The sequence below is a fragment of the Apostichopus japonicus genome, chromosome 22 (genome assembly GCF_037975245.1).
Source record: "Apostichopus japonicus isolate 1M-3 chromosome 22, ASM3797524v1, whole genome shotgun sequence".
NCBI classification, from domain to species: domain Eukaryota; kingdom Metazoa; phylum Echinodermata; class Holothuroidea; order Aspidochirotida; family Stichopodidae; genus Apostichopus; species Apostichopus japonicus.
Window position 1 is genome coordinate 7,019,971 of NC_092582.1, and position 20,030 is coordinate 7,040,000.

Here is a 20,030-nt window from a genome sequence, read left to right on the forward strand (position 1 = left end):
CTAGCGATAACGGGCAGGCCAATGGACGTGTCGCCCCGATCGTGTTGTGCGGGGAGCCGCATGAAGCGGTGGCTGGGCGACCTCCACGCTCGGAGAAAAAAAAGGCGTGCTTTCCGCGGCATCTCGTGCGGGAGGAAGGGCGAAATCTGTGTATGCTACTTTAAGGCGATTCACCGAGACTGTGTCGTGTCGTCCGTTGATATCGAGGGTGAAAAATTTGTCCGAACGTGAGAGAATTTTGTACGGTCCATTGTAAGGTGGCTGGAGAGGTTTCCGCGTAGCGTCGTGGCGGACGAAAACATGAGAGCAAGTCCGCAGGTTAGAGTCCAAAGATGAAGTGTGATGCCGTGATTCCTTTGACAAAAGCGGACGGAGACTTTTCATCGACTCCTTCAAGTTTTGAATATAAGTGGAGGGATCAGAAGACTCTATTTGTGACGTCCCGTCAAAAAATTGACCGGGTAGCCGAAGAGTGGTGCCGAACACCATTTCAGCGACGCAATGTCCTAAATCGACCTTAACCGCTGACCGGATCCCGAGAAGCACGAGCGGGAGGTAGTCTACCCAGTGTGTCGGGTCCATTTGAGCTTTTAAAGCCCCCTTTAACTGACGATGAAAACGTTCGACAACGCCGTTTGCTTGAGGGTGATAGGAAGTTGTGCGTGTGCGTTGCGTTCCGAGGATCCTAGTAAGAGAAGCGAAAAGACAAGATTCAAACTGACTACCGCGGTCTGTGGTGATGAGAGCTGGGACTCCATACAACGCTATCCAACGCTCGACTAACGATCGGGCTACGGTCTCGGCCCGAATGTCTACGATTGGAACCGCTTCGGGCCAACGCGTGAAACGATCGATGCACGTCAGTAGGTATGTAAATCCACGAGAGATAGGAAGTGGGCCCACAAGGTCGATGTGAATGTGAGCGAAACGGTTGTCTGGTGCCGAAAAAACCGCTAACGGCGCTTTGTTGTGGCGATGTACCTTAGATCGTTGGCACGCGATGCACGTTTTGGCCCAGAGTCGTACGTCTTTGTTAATAGAGGGCCACACAAATCGTGCAGTGATAAGTTTTTGAGTCGCTTTCACTCCAGGGTGAGATAGATTGTGTAAGCTGTCGAAGACTGCCCGGCGACAGTTGGATGGTACGAAAGGCCTTTGCAGGCCGGTGGAAACATCACATGCGATCGTTGAAGAGGAGGCATGGAGAGGCAGATCTTTAATATCAAGCGAACTAGTTGACGTACGTAGTGTTTGCAAATCCTCGTCGTTGACTTGTGCTTTCGCAATTTCTTGCAACTCAATGCAGTCTCCAGAATGAATTGCACCGATAGTGATGCGCGACAGGGCGTCTGCTGCCTGATTTTGCGATCCCTTAACATGGCGAATGTCGGACGTGAACTGCGAAATAAAATCCAGATGCCTGATTTCCCGAGGGGAGTAACGATCAGGTGAAGTGGAAGAAGAAAAAACAAGAGGTTTGTGATCGGTAAGTATAAAGAATCGCCTACCTTCAAGCCAGTGTCGGAAATGTTTGATAACCAGATAGATGGCTTAAAGTTCCCTTCCGAATGTGCTGTAGCGCGTTTCGGCGGGCTTCAGTTTCTTCGAAAAGAAAGACAACGGTTTCCATTGACCGTTCACACATTGTTGTAATACACCGCCTACAGCTACGTCGGAGGCGTCTGTCATGAGACAAGTAGGGGCGTCGGGATGAGGGTGGCTCAAAAGAGTCGCGTCCGCGAGAGCAGATTTGCTATCGGTGAAAGCTTTATTCGCGACATCGGTCCACGAAATCTGTGTCGGCTTTTTCGGAAGTCCACGTAGAAGATTCGTTAGCGGTTGAAGCAGGCGTGCGCAATTGGGAATGAATCGCCTGTAGAAGTTTATCAGACCTAAGTATTCACGTAACTCACGTGAGGTAGAAGGTTGAGGGAACTGTCGGATGGCCTCAACTCTCTCGGCGAGTGGGCGAATGCCCTGGGAATTAATGTGATGTCCAAGGAAATCTAAAGAGGAAACACCTAGCTGACATTTCGCGGGATTGATGAGAACTCCGAAGTCATCAAAACGCTGGAACAATGCAGATAAGTCCTTGATATGCTCTTCAGCAGTGTCGCTCGCGACGAGGACGTCATCAACATAAACAAAACAATTCGGTAGCCCGCGCGTAACCTGATCTATGAATCTTTGAAAAGTTTGTGCAGCATTACGTAAGCCGAAGGGCATGCGCACAAATTCAAACAAGCCGAAAGGCGTAGTGACAGCGGTTTTGCCAACATCTGCAGGGTCTACAGGTATTTGGTGGTATGCCCGTACAAGGTCTATTTTCGAAAACACCTTCTTTGAGTGAAGCGAACCAGAGAAATCGTGTAAATGCGGAATAGGGTAATTATCATGTACGGTGATACTGTTCAATGCTCTGTAGTCACCACACGGTCTCCAATCTCCAGGGGTTTTCTTTGGTACCATGTGCAGTGGAGATGCCCAGGGGCTGCTGGATGGGCGATGGGTTCCGAGCTGAAGCATATGTAAAAATTCCTGCTTTGCTATTTTTAGCCTGTCGGGGGCGAGGCGACGCGGGCGGGCAACTGTAGGTGCACCCTTGGTTTCGATGTGATGTGTAATACCATGTTTCACCGATCGCTCTAGGAAGCACGGTTTCGATATGTTGGGAAATCGGGCGAGTATCGCGTGGTACGGCGCCGACGCACCAACTGATGATAGAGAAGGCGAGACTGGTGACACATTTGCGACAGAACCGCTAATACTGAAATTCGTAGTTGAGTCAACAAGTTTGTATCGGCGTAGATCGACCAGGAGGCCGAAGTGATGTAAGAAATCGACTCCTAAAATCGGACCCGTGACCTCTGCAATGATGAAAACCCATCGGCATGTGCGCCGAAGGCCTAAGTCGAGCGTAAGAGAACGCATACCGTACGTTTTAATTGTAGACTTGTTGATAGCCTGTAACTCGAAACTACTGGGGCCGGATCTACGATCGTCATGACTGGGTGGAATAACACTAACTTCCGCGCCGGTGTCAATCAAAAATTTTCGATTTGATTGTTTGTCATACACATAAAACAAACGGCTTTTGGTGTTAGGGCCAGCAGAACTCGCCGCGTTTAGTTGCTGGCTTCGGTGTTTTCCGAACACGGCTGACGGCATTTTTGCGCTTTGTCGCCATATGTGCGATGATACCAGCATTTTTCGCTGGCTGCGGGGGAATCCCTGCGCTTGCGAGAACTGGAGCGACTTCGGCTTTGCTGCCTATTAAGGCGCATTGACAGGTCCTCAAGCTGTCTCGAAAGACGCTCAACCTGTTGCTCTAAACGCTGTATATTCGAAACTTCCGGTGTAGTGGTTGCTACAGCGTTCACAGTAGGTGTGGCTACTTCAAGTATTTTGTCGGCTAGCTCAGCGATCTGTTCTAGCTTGACGTCCTCACTGCTGGAAGCAAGGACTAGTTGCACGTTCGTAGGAAGTCTCTGAAGAAATAGTTGTTTGAGGATCGATTCCTCGAGCTTTCTAACCCCTAATAACTGTTGCATGTGTCTCAATAATTGCGACGGTTTTCTGTCGCCTAAAGTGACTTCGTTTAGGAGTTGTTGTAGACACTGCTGCTCTGAAACGGCGGTCCGCTTCCCAGTACGCATCACACTGGCGGTCCGCTGGCGTAAAAACGCTGGCGGTAAAACGCTGGAGGTCCGCCAACGGACCGATAGACATTGCTGCTTGGAAAAACCCAGCGTATTGCCGACAGCGGACCAACAGCGTATCGACGTCGTAAAAAAGCCGGCGGTTACACGCTGGAGGTCCGCCAACGGACCGATAGACATTGCTGCTTGGAAAAACCCAGCGTATTGCCGACAGTGGACCAACAGCGTATCGACGTCGTAAAAAAGCCGGCGGTTACACGCTGGAGGTCCGCCAACGGACCGATAGACATTGCTGCTTGGAAAAACCCAGCGTATTGCCGACAGCGGACCAACAGCGTATCGACGTCGTAAAAAGCCGGTGGTTACACGCTGGAGGTCCGCCAACGGACCGATAGACATTGTTGCTTGGAAAAACCTAGCAGAATTCCGACAGCAGACCGACAGCGTAACGCCGTAGAAAATTTCCCACAAATATTATGTTATGAAAGTCACTCAGCAATTTACACAAGCTCACATACACATTGACCATCGGGTCTGTCCAAAATCTTAAGTCTCTATGTGAAAGTTTAGTTAAAGATGAGTTTCTATTAAACTATTTTACCTGTGCTTTTTGTATATAGTTGTTCCTGTGGAGAGAAAAATTAAGAATACTTGGATTTTGTGTACATTAGTATAGGCCAGGTTTAGGTGCGGCTGCATGGGCTAATACGTTATTAGGCAACGGCTGGTGGTCCGCTAACGGACCGATAGATATTACAGCTGGCTTGTAAGTCCAGCGGAATGCCGACAGCAGTACCGCCGGAGGAAATATTGGATAGCTTTTGTGCAGAATTGGTGGGAAGTTACCTTACCACACTGGCACAATTAACAGAATAATATTTTCCTAAAACCTATATTCGCCAATAACTATAAGGTAATTAAAGATTGAGCTAACTCAAAGTAGTTAAATTTTGCTTACCATCCAATGTAATATATATTATCATACACTACATACATAATATTTGAAGGGGAAAAAAATACTGATCGAACGAGTCTGACGGATACCACATGAAGAAATGTTGGCAAGCATTTGGGCAAAATGGGCGGGTAATACCCTTAACCACAGGAGCACTTACAGAATAATATTTTCAACAAATTCAAATTCTGAAATAAATATTGAGCAATAACGTTATAAGCGATATCCAAATACTTTAATAAATTTCAACCATCCCAAGAAGTATTTATTAATCAACAATTTAGCGTAGTTGAGAAAAAACAGTTCAGAAAACATTTTTCACTGATCGAACGAGCCTAGTATAACTGGCATCCAATCGCTAAACCGCAATGCTCAGTGTCCTCAGATATAGCAGCTAGTTTGAAAAGCGGTCGCTTTCGTAATCCGTTACAACTCTTTCGATGTCGGATATCCTGATCTATTCTTTTGAAAGTACTTGCAGTCTGCAGATACAAATTTGCTTAAGAGGTATGTACCTGTTTTTTCTTACTAAGGGTTGACAGTTGTACATAATTGATTTCGCAAGTATTTGAAGTGACTATTTTTTAAATAAACTTAGACGTAATCTAGCGTTAGGCTAGAATGCATCGCTTAATGAGAAGCCTTTCGCGGTGTATGAATTACACATAGCCTACATTTGTAGGTGTTAATTGTGTTAGGCTGAGCAATAACGATCACACATAAAGGTAAACTAATGACCGTTGTTTGTATAATAGCTAGGTTATGCAATGTTATGCCGAAACATTTGTTTGCTGACTGTATTAGAAGAAAACTTATCTGCAGAAAGTTAATACTGTAAATATTACTAGGTGACTATGGAAGGCTTCCTCCTAATTTTAAATATCATATTCTGAAATATATATTACTATACTAGTAGCCTACTAGTTACTACTAGTAGTAGGCTAGTAGTACACTAGTACTAGGGGCCTAGGCCTAGTTTTAAATCATTTGGTATGTTACAGTATTGACAAATCATGGTCATCCATAACTTTTAAGAAATAATGTACTGTTTTATTTGTTTATAGCTAGGCCCCTAGGCCTAGTTAAGAAGGTAAAGACTCATTGTTAAAACCTTATTAATAATAATATAAGTATGGTTGTTTTTAAATATCAGGAATGGGTTGGTGGTTAAATCTTTTTGGATTTCATGTTTAGTGCTTAGGCTTCAAAGTTTATGTGACAAATTAAGCATTTTGGAGAACAATAGATCATCGTCATCATAGTTTATGAGTACTCCTGTGGAGTATAGTGATAAACTTAATTTTGTATTTTCACCTGGCCTTAGATGCAATTTGGTGCTCCAAATGAGATTTTTTTCTCATGTCGAAATGAAAAAGGGGTTTTCTGGCGCCCCCCCAGCCCCCCGGTTCATACGCCCTTGGTGATACCAACCAACACGATAATGAAAAATATTTCATATCTAGCCTCTCGGCTCCTAAAAAAATTGTGGCTGCCTTATCTCGTTTTGTTGCTTTTTGTCTTGGCTACTGTCAATTTGAAATATTTATATTGGGTCTATTCTATGTGCTCAGTTTCTGGTGAATCATTCTGCGCATGATTTCCAAGAAAATAGCTGCCTACATTGAAGTGATCCTCACTTAAAGTAAAGTTTATTTGCCCAATAGCTGAACTGCCTCTATGCTATGTCTGTATTGCATGCCACTATTTAACTCTATGGAAAGTTACTTTAAAGGGTTAAAAGGTTACAGTGTTGGGGGGGGGGGGGGAGAATTGTTTAAATTCCTTGGCAATAAATCATTGAAAGCATAGTTAGTGGAGGTAGTTTAGGTTCAATTTGCCCCTCTATTGTATTCCCAGGTGAATTAAATGGCAATGAAAGTAGATACAACTTTGGGCAAGCAGGAGGGTAATTACCAGTTGTTATTCTGTTTAAAAAGCTCTGCAGACAAAGTAACAAATAACATGATTTGGCTGTATTTGATGATGTAAATTTGACCTTATATATGGACACTGTAGGAAGTTCTCCAAAAAAAAAAAATTAATTGAAGGGGTGATGCCCATTGTAAGTAATGGATACAGAATGAAGAGCTCTAGGTTGTTGTTTTTGGTTCTTTTTTTGCAGTAGATTAACAGGGGAAAAAATGACTCATGTGAAATCCCTGGCGAACTAAACAAGGAAAATACAAAATGAGGTTGATGGGCATGTCAACACTATTTTACAAGAAACATGCAATAATAACAACTTTGAGCTGCATGATGACACAGTTGAAGTTAATAGTGAAAGGATTCTAAGTATATAAAGGAGCGACAGATAGCCATTCCTCTCCTGCACAATATGTTGTTGTGAACTTATTTACTGTTAACTTTAATTTGCAGTAGGGTCTGTTCACGTTAAAGCGCCCAATTTGGTTGCCTGAGGTACCAAATTTTCAAATTACAGTAAAGAACTTCTGTTCTAAGTAAATAACATAACTAATATCTGCAATTTATGAATAAGAATTGACCAGAGCTTAAACTATCCTAGAAATTATATTCAAGATGGTTGAAAGTGTGACAATCTATAAATTTTCCAAAATTTGTTCTGTTTTTACTGGTGGTGTGTCATTCCATTGCTGCTACATTTGGGAATTCTGTTTTTATTTTCTTTATTAACACAAAATTCGCTATTTTAAGACAAGTTTTCAATGATATCGGTGATGTTTTTTAAAAAATATTAGAGTATTGTCAGAAAATATTCAATTTTTCCTGAAATAAAGTTAAAAAAGTTTTTCTTTAAAGAACAAAATTGAAAGTAATAGTTACAATTATACCATAAAATTAAACCACAACATAAGCACATATATTAACCAAAAGCTGAAAATTCTGGGTCATGTCCTCTCAGAATTTTTTTTTTCTTGACTCTTGTTTCGGACATCACCCCCCAAAATGATCTTGTTTCGGACATCACCCACCAATGGTTTACCTAATATATTAAACCTAATATTTAGTAATAAACCAAATGATGTTCATTTAATGGCAATAATAAATGAATAGAAAAGCATTTTAGTAAGTTGATACCTGTACCAAAAGAGATCTATGGACCCTTCATAGGTTCCAAGTTCAAAACAAAGAAAAGGGATACTTGGATCCAAGTGATCAAGAAGACAATTATTAAACGAAGGCCATGCTTGTTAATACTTAGCAATATATATCAGTACATCAGGATATGTTAACAAACAGCATCAAATTCATTTGAAATAATGAAAAATGCAAACACTTGTTTTATAGATTTGCATTAGACTGTCTTGGACTATGTTTCGGACATCACCACAACTGTATTAGTGCATCCCTGTTTATGTTTTCTACACAACGCATATCATATCAAAAGTTAAATTTGTAACAAAGGGGTCTTTGTTGTTGACAAGCTACCTACAAGGTATAATGACAGTTTTGAACTTATTATAGTTCAAATCCTCAGTGTTTATTACAAGTTACTTTATGAGTGTTTCGGACATCACTGAATGTTTTGGACATCACCTTGGAAAAATGTTCACAAAGCTGCATAACAACAATATGAAGTAATATTTTTGCTATTCAAACCTGTTCAAGCAACAAAAGTCTGAGCACAACAGTCAGACAGTAGCAGAATTACACTAGATATTATGAATATTTGAGGGAATGCAGTTTATTAAAACACCATAGACTGGGAAATCAGCAAGGTGTACTGAAAAATAATGGCACTGTAAATTCTTGGAAAAAACAAATGCCCTGAGGGCTGAGGCACATATTTCAAATTGAACATCTGGACAGAGCCGATAGGTGAAAAGGTAGGCGATCAGTGAAAATCTGAAGGCTTGGTGTAAATGATAACTCTATTTAATGTAAATGAATAATTACTGTTTACTATATACTCAATTAATACAAATATCCAAAATACACACATGTAGTTTAGATCCTCCTGCAAGCAGGAACTCGCGAAGAAGCCATCATTGGCTTATCAAAGCCGCAAGCTGACAGAAGTCAGTCTCTTAAATTCATATTTAACGTCCATGATTATGAATTGTCAATTGTCAACAACTCTGTAACTTGACGACATACATTAATCTTGGAGTGACACAAACTCGGGACCTAATGATTGAAAGGCACCGGCGTTAACCACTGAGCTAAAACTCCATAACACTCCACATAGTAACCATTCATTGATCACCATTTGCATAAAGTTAATCTGGGCTTCACCACATTCGTTACCTGTCCAGCATACCCTTTGCATGCCAGCATTCACCAACACTTCCCAGAAACATCAACTTATGTATTATTTTGCAGAAAATGGAATTATTAACGACTGCAAAGAATTTTTTTGTAGAATTCTTTTTAAATTTTACGGTTTCCACATTTCCATCATTATCTAGATGAAGTCTGCAATAATTGAAACAAACAGCAAATATTTACCATTTAAAAAATATACAGATGTACACAGGAGACATCCCTACAAAGATTATTTGGCACCCACCTGTTGTAGCTAGTATCATTGAGTCTACTATTTAAGCAATTTTCAGAGGGGAGGTATCATATCCTAAACTCTACTAGAATGCTTCGTCCTATTTTGTAATGTCAGCAATATCAACTATTTTGCACCCCTTCAAATGGTACCCACCCGCTCCCACCACCTCCTCATGCACCTTTGAGCTGGATCTGCCAATGTTGAAGATTGCTTCCACTGGCCCAGCTAAGCAACAGTAGTAGCCTATACTACTGTAGTAGTACTCTAAGTACTAGTTTAAATATCCTTCTTTATTGAGATTCATCATGCCTTGGCTATTATCATGTGAAAAACAAGTATTCATGGTTTGTACAAATACTCCTTGTCACATATATATGTATTAAATGATTTACTTTGTAAGATTGTTATGATTTAAGCTTATGGCCTAAACTTACATTTAAGTATAAGGCCCAGATGTTATGATATACAGCAGCTCAGCAAATTGCTCAGCTTTATCCTTAAGTTTCATAATAATAAATATCTGTATACATACTGTATCACTTAAACTCTGAAGTCTGAAGCAACTCGGAATGAAAACATGGTCATGCATGATGCACCACTCTGTGTGTATTAATACTGTTGACACCATCAAGTAAACCTGGAGGTTTCATCACACGGTAAATCCGCATATCAGTCATAGAGGGTCATGTACTGTAATGTGTTCCAGGGTGGTACTAATAATCTGATATACTGCATTAATCTCCACATTGCCCATTGTGGTTTACTAACTAGTACAGTAAATGTATATTTGGGCTTAGAGCAGCAGACAACACACAGTTACCTAGCAATGTCTGTACCTTAACATTATAGTTATAGTCGTTGACCAACATTTATAGGTTAGATCACCAAACACGTTCCACGGTCCTACTACTTAGCTAACATCTTCCCGAAGTACTGGTAGCTTTTCTTGACAACCATCAAGTTCCCATCAACAGTTAAACTGCTCTAACATAGGGTGTTATAGATGCACACTGATTCCAAACATATAGAGCGACAGGTGTTCAGTTTTTCAAAGTGAAGTTGACATGCTATGCTGTAGACCGATGTGATAGAAACATGAGCTACTGTACTGTGCTACAAAACTTGCCTAGGCCTATTAAAGGCTATTGCAATTGTGTGTAATTAACTTTACAATTCTCAATATGATATTGGGAAATATCAAATTGGTACCGCCATGGAAGCTGGAACACATCACATGACAGTCCATGCATGGTACCCACGTGCCCTTTGATGTAGTTCTTTTAGCCTATAAATAGGCTTTCTATGGTTGTGACAAATAGCTTGATTCAAGCTATAGCAGACAATGACAGCATTACTTTCTAATGTACTGTATACTGTGATGGCATCCTGATACATGTACAGTATATATGTCAGAAAAAATTCACTAAAGGTTTTTTTAACTTCTTCAGTACTAAATGATGGAAAATTGTAGTGTTAATGATGTCAGTTCTAGAAAAATCCAAGTAATTTGATGTTCCCAGTAACATTCATACCCAAATATGTAGAATATCATTTTAGACTTGTCACAAGTCATCAAAAGATGAATACATGTTGGTCAAATGACAACAAAAGTTTAGAAGCATTCTGTTGTAGGATCTTAGTGTATTCTAGCACACTGAAATCAACCAATTGAATCATTCAGTGGAAACTAGTGCTGTTTTACAATATGTTGGATTCACAAAAGTGATGTCCGAAACACATGGTGATGTCCGAAACATACTTTTAAGGTTATTTTGCTATAATATTTGGTAAAGATGGAAAAAGTTTTGAGTAGTGCAGTATGTATGTTTGTAACAATAGAACTTGTCATAATATATGAAGTGCTCATCTATTGTGTCTTTTTTTCAAGCAACATAAAGCAATATTAATTAAAACTTGTTTCGGACATCACTAGTGTTTCGGACATCACCAGGCATGAGACTCTTCCGCGGTTACGCGGATTTCCGATGTTTTTTTTTTTTTTTCATTTTCGCGTTTTTTCTCGTAATTCGCGTTTTTTATTATTTTTTATTATTTTTTTTATTTAATTTTTTTTATTTATTTATTTAATTTTTTTTTTTTTTTTTGCCGAACATGCTGGACTGTGAAGGGAAGGAACACCGAATTTGACCAGTGGTGGAAACAAGTAGCAACAAAGCAAGCAAAAAAGCCTTTTTTTTGGTTCAAAAAAGCTAATGGATAAATTATACAAGCAGAAATTCCACACTTTTTTGGCGAGTTACGTGATGTGATAGATTCCATCTAGAGTCCACCATTTTGCATCTAAGCCCTCCTTACCTGACAAAAAATTTCTAAAGGGGAGGGGGACACCCCCTCCCCTTAAACCCCTCCCCTAGGACGGCGACCGATAAATTTCAGATTTTTTTCCCCCGGCTCAGTCTCATCCCTGCATCACACACATGGACGGAAAAATTGAAATGGTTATAAAATCAAAACGGATGAGTGGAAATGTGTCATGTACATACTGTAGTTGAGGGAGTACTTATGCTTTAATTAGAGTAACAAAACAGTCTTGTGGGTTTTAACATACTTCATATATTAGTTGCTTCATGACGTTTCGGACATCACCAAAATGTGGACGGAAACATTTTGCATGTTGTTTAACTTTATCGTGTAGTAAAATGTGGCTGAATGGACATGTATCTGATATATATTTTATTTGATACAACTATGACAGTATTGAAACGGGACACCACTTTCAACATTTGTTATTTAACCCCAAACTATGCCACTCATAAATTAGTGTATAAATGTGGACGGAAAAAGTGATGTCCGAAACACTGGTCCAGTTTCGCAATAATTCGCAAATTCATCAATGAAATTTTCTGAAATGTTTATGAGAGGGAACCTATAGCCACAAAGTTCAATCATGACAAAATTTGGAGTTATCCTCTTTTGGAGTTGAGAAAAGATCAAAGTACAAATTGTGCAGTTTGAAAATGGCAACATTTTCCGTCCACATTTCGGCACTTCTGGGAGTATAGCATACCATATGCATATCTCAGGAAATTGTCTATGCTATGGTAGGTACAGCTAGGTGGACTCTATCCATGGGGATAATATTTGTATCTCTAGAATCTCTAATTATTTTGTCACAATGCTCCAAATGCCATTTATGCTAATTTGGGCGCTTCAACGTGAACAGACCCAGTATGCAAACACCAAAGTATGCTGTTGTTGTTGTTGTTTTTTGAGGAAGATGGAGTCAGCAGATTTAATCACAATTTATCAATTTTTCCAGATCAGGATTTTCAGGAACTAAGTTAGAAGCCAGCGCATTACTATTCCTGTGGGATCTTTGGAGGAATTTAATAACCTGGATGACTATTGAAACAAACAAGGCTTTGGAAAGATATTTGGTAAGTCAGTTTAAAAGTGTAAGGAAAGTAATCAGAAAACAGTTTTCCAGAGTGTAATGTTAGTTTATCATTATAAATTTGAAGCCAAGTCAGGTTTTATTGTGTCAGTGGTCTGTACAAAATAAAATATTTCCTGAGGGGCTAATTTCCTTTTCCTGGGAGACAATTAAAACTCTAAGGTAGTAACAGACATGAAAGCATTTAGGTAACAAGAGTTTGGCCAGAAATGATTTTACATTGCGGTGCATTCTACAAAAGTGGGCTGTTAAATCAATCTTGTTTTTGACTGGACTCAGAAAGGAACATTGCAGCACTGCATTGCTAGTTCCTCTTAAAATATTGATAAGAAATTAGCAAAAGATGCCAAAGTGTGGGATGAAATAGAATTACTTGAATATTTCTGTTTGTATAATAATTATTGAATGGTTTCTGATTAACTTTTCTTTCTTTTTGTTGTTTCAAGAAGAAAAGACTATCAATTCTTGGTGGCAACACGTTGAAGGAGTGCGTTAAAAGAATCCTGGGTGATGCATTGGCAAATGCAGTTGCTACCACACTGAACTGGACATGTACCACTGGGAAAACAGCCTTTGCGAAGCTACATGGATGAAATACATAATTGAAAGTGAGTTTATATGTGTCATTTTTGTTTTCAGCAGCAGTGAAGAGAACCTTGAGTTGTGGGGAAGGGGTTGTGCATTTGACTCATGGATCGGCCAACTTTTCAATGCAACACCCCTTCAACGAGAATCCTTGCTTTAATATACATTGAATTCTGGTCATTTAAAAAAGTTACTACAAATATATGTTGATGTAAGATGTGTTGTTTCAGATGCAGTTGAAAAGCAGCATTCAGCATTGATTTTAAAGTTAATTCACCATATGATTTTATTGACCAGTCCATTGTCACTTTCTTTCCCAATTGATGGGACCTGGATTTGCAACAGTAATGCATATGTTCAGTATAAAATGAAAGAAGGTGACTGTCAAAGGCAAAGGAAATATTTCGTATATCTCTGAAAAAATGGTAAATGTGTGAAAATGTGAATAATGTAGTTTAACCAAATGTGAGACCCCAGCCGATACTCATAGCTAGTGTTACAGTTGGCACAGTAATTATCAAAAAGCTGTGACACGTTGAACTAAGAGTCAGACAGGTGAAAATTTGCAGTAATTTTAATGTTTAATGTTTTAAATTTTATAATTTTAAATTATTATTTTTTTTTAAATGTGCATCTACAAAAAAAACTTGCCACGTGCCACCTGTAACACATGTTACTGTGTTACGAGCACAGTACAGTAGTAACTGATGCATGGTTGTGGAACATGAACAGTAGTAACTGTTCTAGCTATGAGTATCGGGTAACCCATTATTGGCTTCATTTTATTGCTTGTGTAGAATGCAGTCTTTTATGTAATGTTTTGTGTAATGTGTTTCGTATTAACAGAAGCTGTACGGAGGAACTGCACAATCGACTTCAACTGATATTCAGGCGGCGGTGGTGAGATTTCTGAAGGATGCATCTGATTGTGAGGGAGGGCGAAAATCTCGGACTACACCACAAACAGTTGACGAGTGAATTTCTTTAGTGCTGTTGCAATATTTAACGCTGGAACTCATTTTCTCGCTTTGTAATTTATAGGCGTAATAAAATGATAGCAACTTATTTCACTGTGTTCGTCATTATTTCTTCATATGTAACCGCATGTGTAATTCAGTAAAATCTGCAGGTAGACCAATAGCTCTGTTCTAGTAGTACACCCCAAACAGTTTTCTGCCGGAACACAGATATTTGGTTAGCAATTCATGTGAAGATCTCTGCCTAGCGGGTTGCTGGCGGAATACCAGATTTGGGCTAGCAGGTTGTTAGAACACTGGATATTAGCTAGTGGATAGCCAGTGGCTCTCTCTGACAGAAATTCAGCGGTACTTCGGTGGTAAGCTTGCGTTTCTCCGGCGGTGTGCTGGTAGAACACCGGCGGTACACTGGCGTTTCTTCGGCGGTCTGCTGGTGGAACACTGACGGTACGCTGGAGTTTCTTCGGCGGTACACTGGCGTTTCTTTGGCGGTCTACTGGTGGAACACCGGCGGTACGCTGGAGTTTCTTCGGCGGTCTGCCGGTGGAACACTGGCAGTACACCGGCGGAACGCTGGCGTTTCTTCGGCGGTTCACCGGCGTTTCTTTGGCGGTCTACTGGTGGAACACCGGCGGTACGCTGGCGTTTCTTCGGCGGTCTGCTTGTGAAACACTGGCGGTACGCTGGCGTTTCTCCGGCGGTCTTCTGGCGTAGTCGCCGGCGGACCGCCGGATTAAAGCCGGCCAAATCTCTGGCGTTCCGCCGGCTTTCCCCGCTGGTGGACCGCCAGTGGTGCAGCTGGCGGGCCGCCGGTGGACCGCTAGCATGATGTTATCTGGGTTTATAAGGGTGTCTTTCAGAGTTTTATACCGATCAGCTTGAGGGGGACTTAAAAGCAGATCCCGAACTTCCTGAGCTATGTCGGGGGTTAGTGATGCAACGATATACGAATATTTTGTATCCTGTGATGTGACACGCTTTGTTGCGAATTGTGCTTCTACCTGTGCAAACCACAACAGGGGATCCGCTGGCCAATATGGTGGAAGCTTTATGCTAACCGTTGCCATTGATTTTTCGTTTCTTTCTACGTCGCTATCCGTAGACATTTTGAGAAGAAGGCCGAACAAATTCCAACGAAAATACAAGCGAAATTGCTACGCCGGGCCTATGCTCTAATTAAATCACGTCGGGGTCACCAATTTAGTGAATTTAATACGTTTATAAACTCACCTTTTTTCTTCACAGATATCTCTAACCAGTTCCAGTTTTTATAAGAAGGGCGTCGCTGGTGTCTGGCGCAGAACAGCGATAGTTTCTTCAATTTAATGAAATATAGAAACGGGACAACTCAAAATACTCTTGTAACCACTAATCCAATCGATACGTTGTTTAATAATTAAGTCGTGAAAGTCGTGATCCTCAGAATGAAATCAAAGAAGAATTCCAATAACGTGCACTGATGCATTAATGATGGATCCCGGACTAATTAATATGAATTAACAGCGGAAACTCCAATATAAATGATCGTAGATGCGATAAATGAAAAACACTTGTTATCGAGTGTGATTTCGATAGGAGAATGTTATCGTGGGAAAAACTCCTCTTTTTGGCCAAAGACTCGTTCCTAACGGTTGAGTCACACAACCCGGGGTCAGGGGTTAATCGCTTATGTCCATTTGCCCCGAGAGTGAATGACTAATGAGATATTTAGTAAAAACCGACAATGACTGAAATTCCAAAGTAGGTCGCTACACTACTACATGCGTCCAATGTAATCATGGGTTAATAACTTTGATAGTAAAATGACACAATTAATCACTCCTTGACTATTAACGGTCCTAGAACCTAAAGGTTTTAAATTAATCTGATGATCATGTGATGTACTTGTATTCCATTTATTGTATAAACCAATCACTATTTACACAGGAGGTATAATCTTTGATCTTATTTGTTCAATCGGTTTATTATATTTCTGTAGACTTAATATTTACACTCTTAATGAGTTTATTATACGTTCCTATCATGATCCAATCTTAATAGACTCAAGTGAATAGTATAATATGACGTCACTTGTTAAACGAACAATTGTTAGGATACAAGCATGTCTCAGTATTACGTTCATAGAACAGTGATAGAATCTCATGCTGAAGCCAATTCACTGATTCAAATATTCAATAATACAACGGTACTATGTAAGGTACCGTGTAGGTACAGTATATAATGCATTTCTCACTGTTTACTTACAGAATATATTAAACTTTAATCTTATTTGTTAAGTCAGTTTATCATATTCAGTAGACTTAATATACATACTCTTAATGAGTTTATTACGTTCCTGTTATTATCTAATCTTGATAGACACAGGTGTAACCTACAGTTTTATTTTAGAAATATTACGTCATTACCCATCAAATTACATGCCCTACAATAATACATACGGAAGGTGAGTGATGGAGTATAGTTTGAGCTCAGTATCGTGCACATAATGTCAATGGCGGGTGGGAAGGGGGGGGGGGGGTTGGGTGAGAAGTGGGTGACCTAGGTAGGGCTGGACCTTTATGGAAGGGCGAAAGGCCATTTTTAAAGAAGAAAGAGGTGTTGGGCTTAGGGTGATTGAAGCCGTCTTCCATGTCCTAGGAGTCAAAGACACATTTAAATAGTTGCATGGTGCATTTTAATGTCATATTTAGATAATGATTTATAGGTCTATAATTATATGGTTAAACGCAAGACTGTACTAATCCTAAATTTTGTTTGAGGTTGAAGAGGGATAATGGACCAGGACGAGTGGTCTAAATCTTCCCGAACTGAATTTAAGACATGCCAAACGATGACTGAGGCGGAGGAGGAGGAGGAGGAGGAGGAGGGGAGGAGGAGGAGGGCTTGGTGGCGCACATCACTAATTGACCTATGATGCTTAAATAAGATCAAAATTGCCTTTCATCCTCAGATCGTTAAGAACTGATCACTGCGGTCGGGTGGCCAATTATATTACCTGTATTTCCTACATATTTTATATCTCTTAATGTCTGCCGAGATCAAGCTCTTAAACCAGTTCTCGAAATGAATAAAACGGTATGGTTCTCGAAATTACCATACCGCGATGTCGTCTTTTCCTATAGTAACATAGAGCTACGTTATATACTCTTTAACCAAGTTGTGACACTACCTCACCACCTACTCTCTGTTTACTCAATCAACTAGATGTAAGAAATCCGCTGAACTATGGTTGAGGTGGAGAGGGGCGTATCGAAAGCCATTTTAGCATTTAATCGGGAATTTTAGATATCTTAAATTGTTTCTTATTTTAGATGTCTAAAATTCTATTTCATATATCTAAAATTAAATTTGAGATATCTTAAATTTAATTCGAGATATCTGAAATTTGATTTCAGATATCTGAAATTGAATTCGAGATATCTTTAATTGAATTCGAGATATCTGAAATTCTATTTGAGATATCTAAAATTGAATTTGAGATATCTGAAATTGAATTCGAGATATCTGCAATTCTAATTCGAGATATCTGCTTTTGAATTCGAGATATCTGCAATTGAATTCCAGAAATCTGAAATGCATATGCATATTAAATCCCCATTAAATGTTAAAATGGCTTGTATGGGGAGACATTTTTACATTTAATCGAGAATGTTCAGATATCTGAAATTGAATTTGAGATATCTGAAATTGAATTCGAGATATCTGCAGTTCTATTTCAGATATCTGAAATTGAATTCGAGATATCTGGAATTCCATTTCAGATATCTGAAATTAAATTCCAGATATCTTGAATTCAATTTCAGATAACTTTTTCATCACCTACCCGCTGTTAACTCAATCATCATTTAGGAATGGCTAATTAACTGTAAAAAGCAAAGTATTGAAGATATTTATAAATACATTAGGTCGCGTTAGCAATGCGTATGTTTATATGATGGTACGTCATACATGGACTACACGTACAACTGGATTTATGTTTCTTACAAGTTGATTGGCTTATTCAAACTTGGAAAATAAATCAAGTTTGTGACAGGAAGTAATTTTAATTAGTGCACTGTAATCGAGTGACTTTCAGCGAACATAGAACAGTATTTTCAATGTTGGAAGTGTCATAGTTGCAGCAACTAAACACAAAGAGAGTTGTGAACCATCCTCTAAAGCAACTGTGTCTAAAGAAATATAGGACAATTTAAATATCGTGTCAAACTTTAAGATTTAAAACGAGAAACTGTCATTTTCAATTTACTGCAATATCACTAAAACGGATGGAGTCAGATTTTTTTTTTAAATGTTCCTATATCTGAAGATAGGTATCTATTGATGATCAATAACAAATAAGTTTAACAAAGACAAAACCTAGTCCAGTGGCGATATCCAAAATCGAAAACAACCTCTGACAGTGAGATCTGAGTTGGCTCATACCATTTAATAGGTATTAATATATATTTAGCTATTTTTTGCGAACATGTTCTTCTTTACTAGTGCATATATAAAAAATAATGTTTGTTGTAAGGCAGTAAACCTTCGTAAAGTTATTCCCTGTGCTTGAATATGAATACTTACGTCATATCTGGCTGCTATCTCAAGTAGCTGGATGGTAGATCTATTTAGTAATCTACTGTGACCGTTAAAGACATCCACTCGTTTTGAACACAGATCCCTGACGGTGTCCTTGATGTCATCAACCTTTCCAGTTTGTTCCAGGATACAGAGGATTGCAAACTTGTCTCCGCCATTGATGCTCCTCAAGTACTGGATTATTTTCGCTCCTGCGGTAGGATTCAGTCCACAAGCAAAGCGATACAAATACTGAAGATCAAACGGATACATCCTCCCCAAGAATCGTCTTAATTCAGAGACTTCGTGTTCTAATACGACTAGCATCAACCTGTAAGAGGCGTAAAATTCACAGAATATTTTGTGATAGAACCTAACCTGAATAGTAAAGCTCTCAGTATACGCCGTGTCATTGTCACTTAGAACTTGTTCCTCGACAAGGATACCAACGCCAACATACTGATCGTAAAATTTTTGACCAAGTCGTTTTACCATTTCATCCTTACTCCAAACAATCTGCTGGTCTTGCTTACTAAGACCCTCGTAAGCTAGTATGTTCAGTTCATCGTGTTCACTTTCATATTTTAGAATCAATTGCCTAACACTGTCGTCCCTGGTCTTATTGCGCATGTGCTCATGAAAGCACGTGATCATATACTTAAAGAAACTCGTGACTGATTTGAATTTCTTAAACTCCTTATTTTCATGAGCGATGTGACCAAACATCACGAAAAAGAGCGGAACCTGACAGAGATCAGCTAAGATGGGGTTTTCCCGAAGTCGTTGTTTGATCTTTTTCAGGGCTTTCTGATCGTTACCTACGACAGCCTTACGGAGATACTCATCTCGCGCGTCGTCATCGAATCCAGTCAGTTTTACTCGTTTTGTCAGTTTTGGAAACTTCTTTGGCAGGTATCTTGTCGTCAGAGTTACATAATGATTTGGGAACATGTCATTCATGATGATGCTTCTGACGTCATTTCCTGTGACCTTATCTTGATCAGGATACTCGTCGTAGCCATCAAGAAGTATCTCTACGGAGGAAGTATTCTTTAGAACATCTTCAATATCATTATCAGATAAACGAGAACCAGACGCAAGGAAGCGATTGATGGCTCTGTAGATCGACTTCACACCTCCGAGTTGTCTTAACCTGAGAAGGATGAGTATCTCTATGTCACCAAACGGGGAATCCTGGACACCATTACACCAATCATAGGCAAGCTGTAGGGTCAAAGTCGATTTACCGTATCCAGGCTCACCCTCTAATATACGTCTTGTTGATTTGATACGACGATCGCTATAGATTCTCTTGTAAGACTCTAACCGTTCCCATGAAGTTTCCTGACCTCGCACACCTGCCTCATTAGCAACCAAGAAGTGGACACTGCCCTCGACAAAT

General features: G+C 39.7%; 2 protein-coding genes and 1 long non-coding RNA gene across 7 annotated transcripts in view; 2 read left to right on the plus strand and 1 right to left on the minus strand.

The window, feature by feature from the left end:
• LOC139964267 (uncharacterized) overlaps positions 1-20,030 on the plus strand; it is an 81,563-nt gene that overhangs the window by 49,717 nt on the left and 11,816 nt on the right. The gene's annotated exons all lie outside the window — the stretch shown is intronic.
• LOC139964268 (NLR family CARD domain-containing protein 4-like) overlaps positions 1-20,030 on the minus strand; it is a 62,182-nt gene that overhangs the window by 598 nt on the left and 41,554 nt on the right. For both annotated transcript variants that reach the window (XM_071965739.1, XM_071965738.1), the window contains exons 3-4: positions 18,635-20,030; positions 15,302-15,386 (exon numbers count right to left, since the gene is read on the minus strand). The exon at positions 18,635-20,030 is cut by the window's right edge and continues 109 nt beyond it. In XM_071965739.1, coding sequence (XP_071821840.1) covers positions 15,302-15,386; positions 18,635-20,030 — 1,481 coding nt within the window. The remainder of the gene's footprint in view (positions 1-15,301; positions 15,387-18,634) is intronic.
• On the plus strand, positions 3,640-14,159 carry LOC139964273 (uncharacterized). 4 transcript variants are annotated; one of them, XR_011791932.1, is made up of 4 exons: positions 3,640-5,121; positions 12,375-12,492; positions 12,956-13,117; positions 13,941-14,159. It is a non-coding gene; the product is annotated as an uncharacterized lncRNA (long non-coding RNA). The 4 variants fall into 4 exon arrangements; XR_011791934.1 differs by having other exon boundaries at positions 12,959-13,117; XR_011791933.1 differs by having other exon boundaries at positions 3,640-4,340; positions 4,603-5,121; positions 12,375-13,117.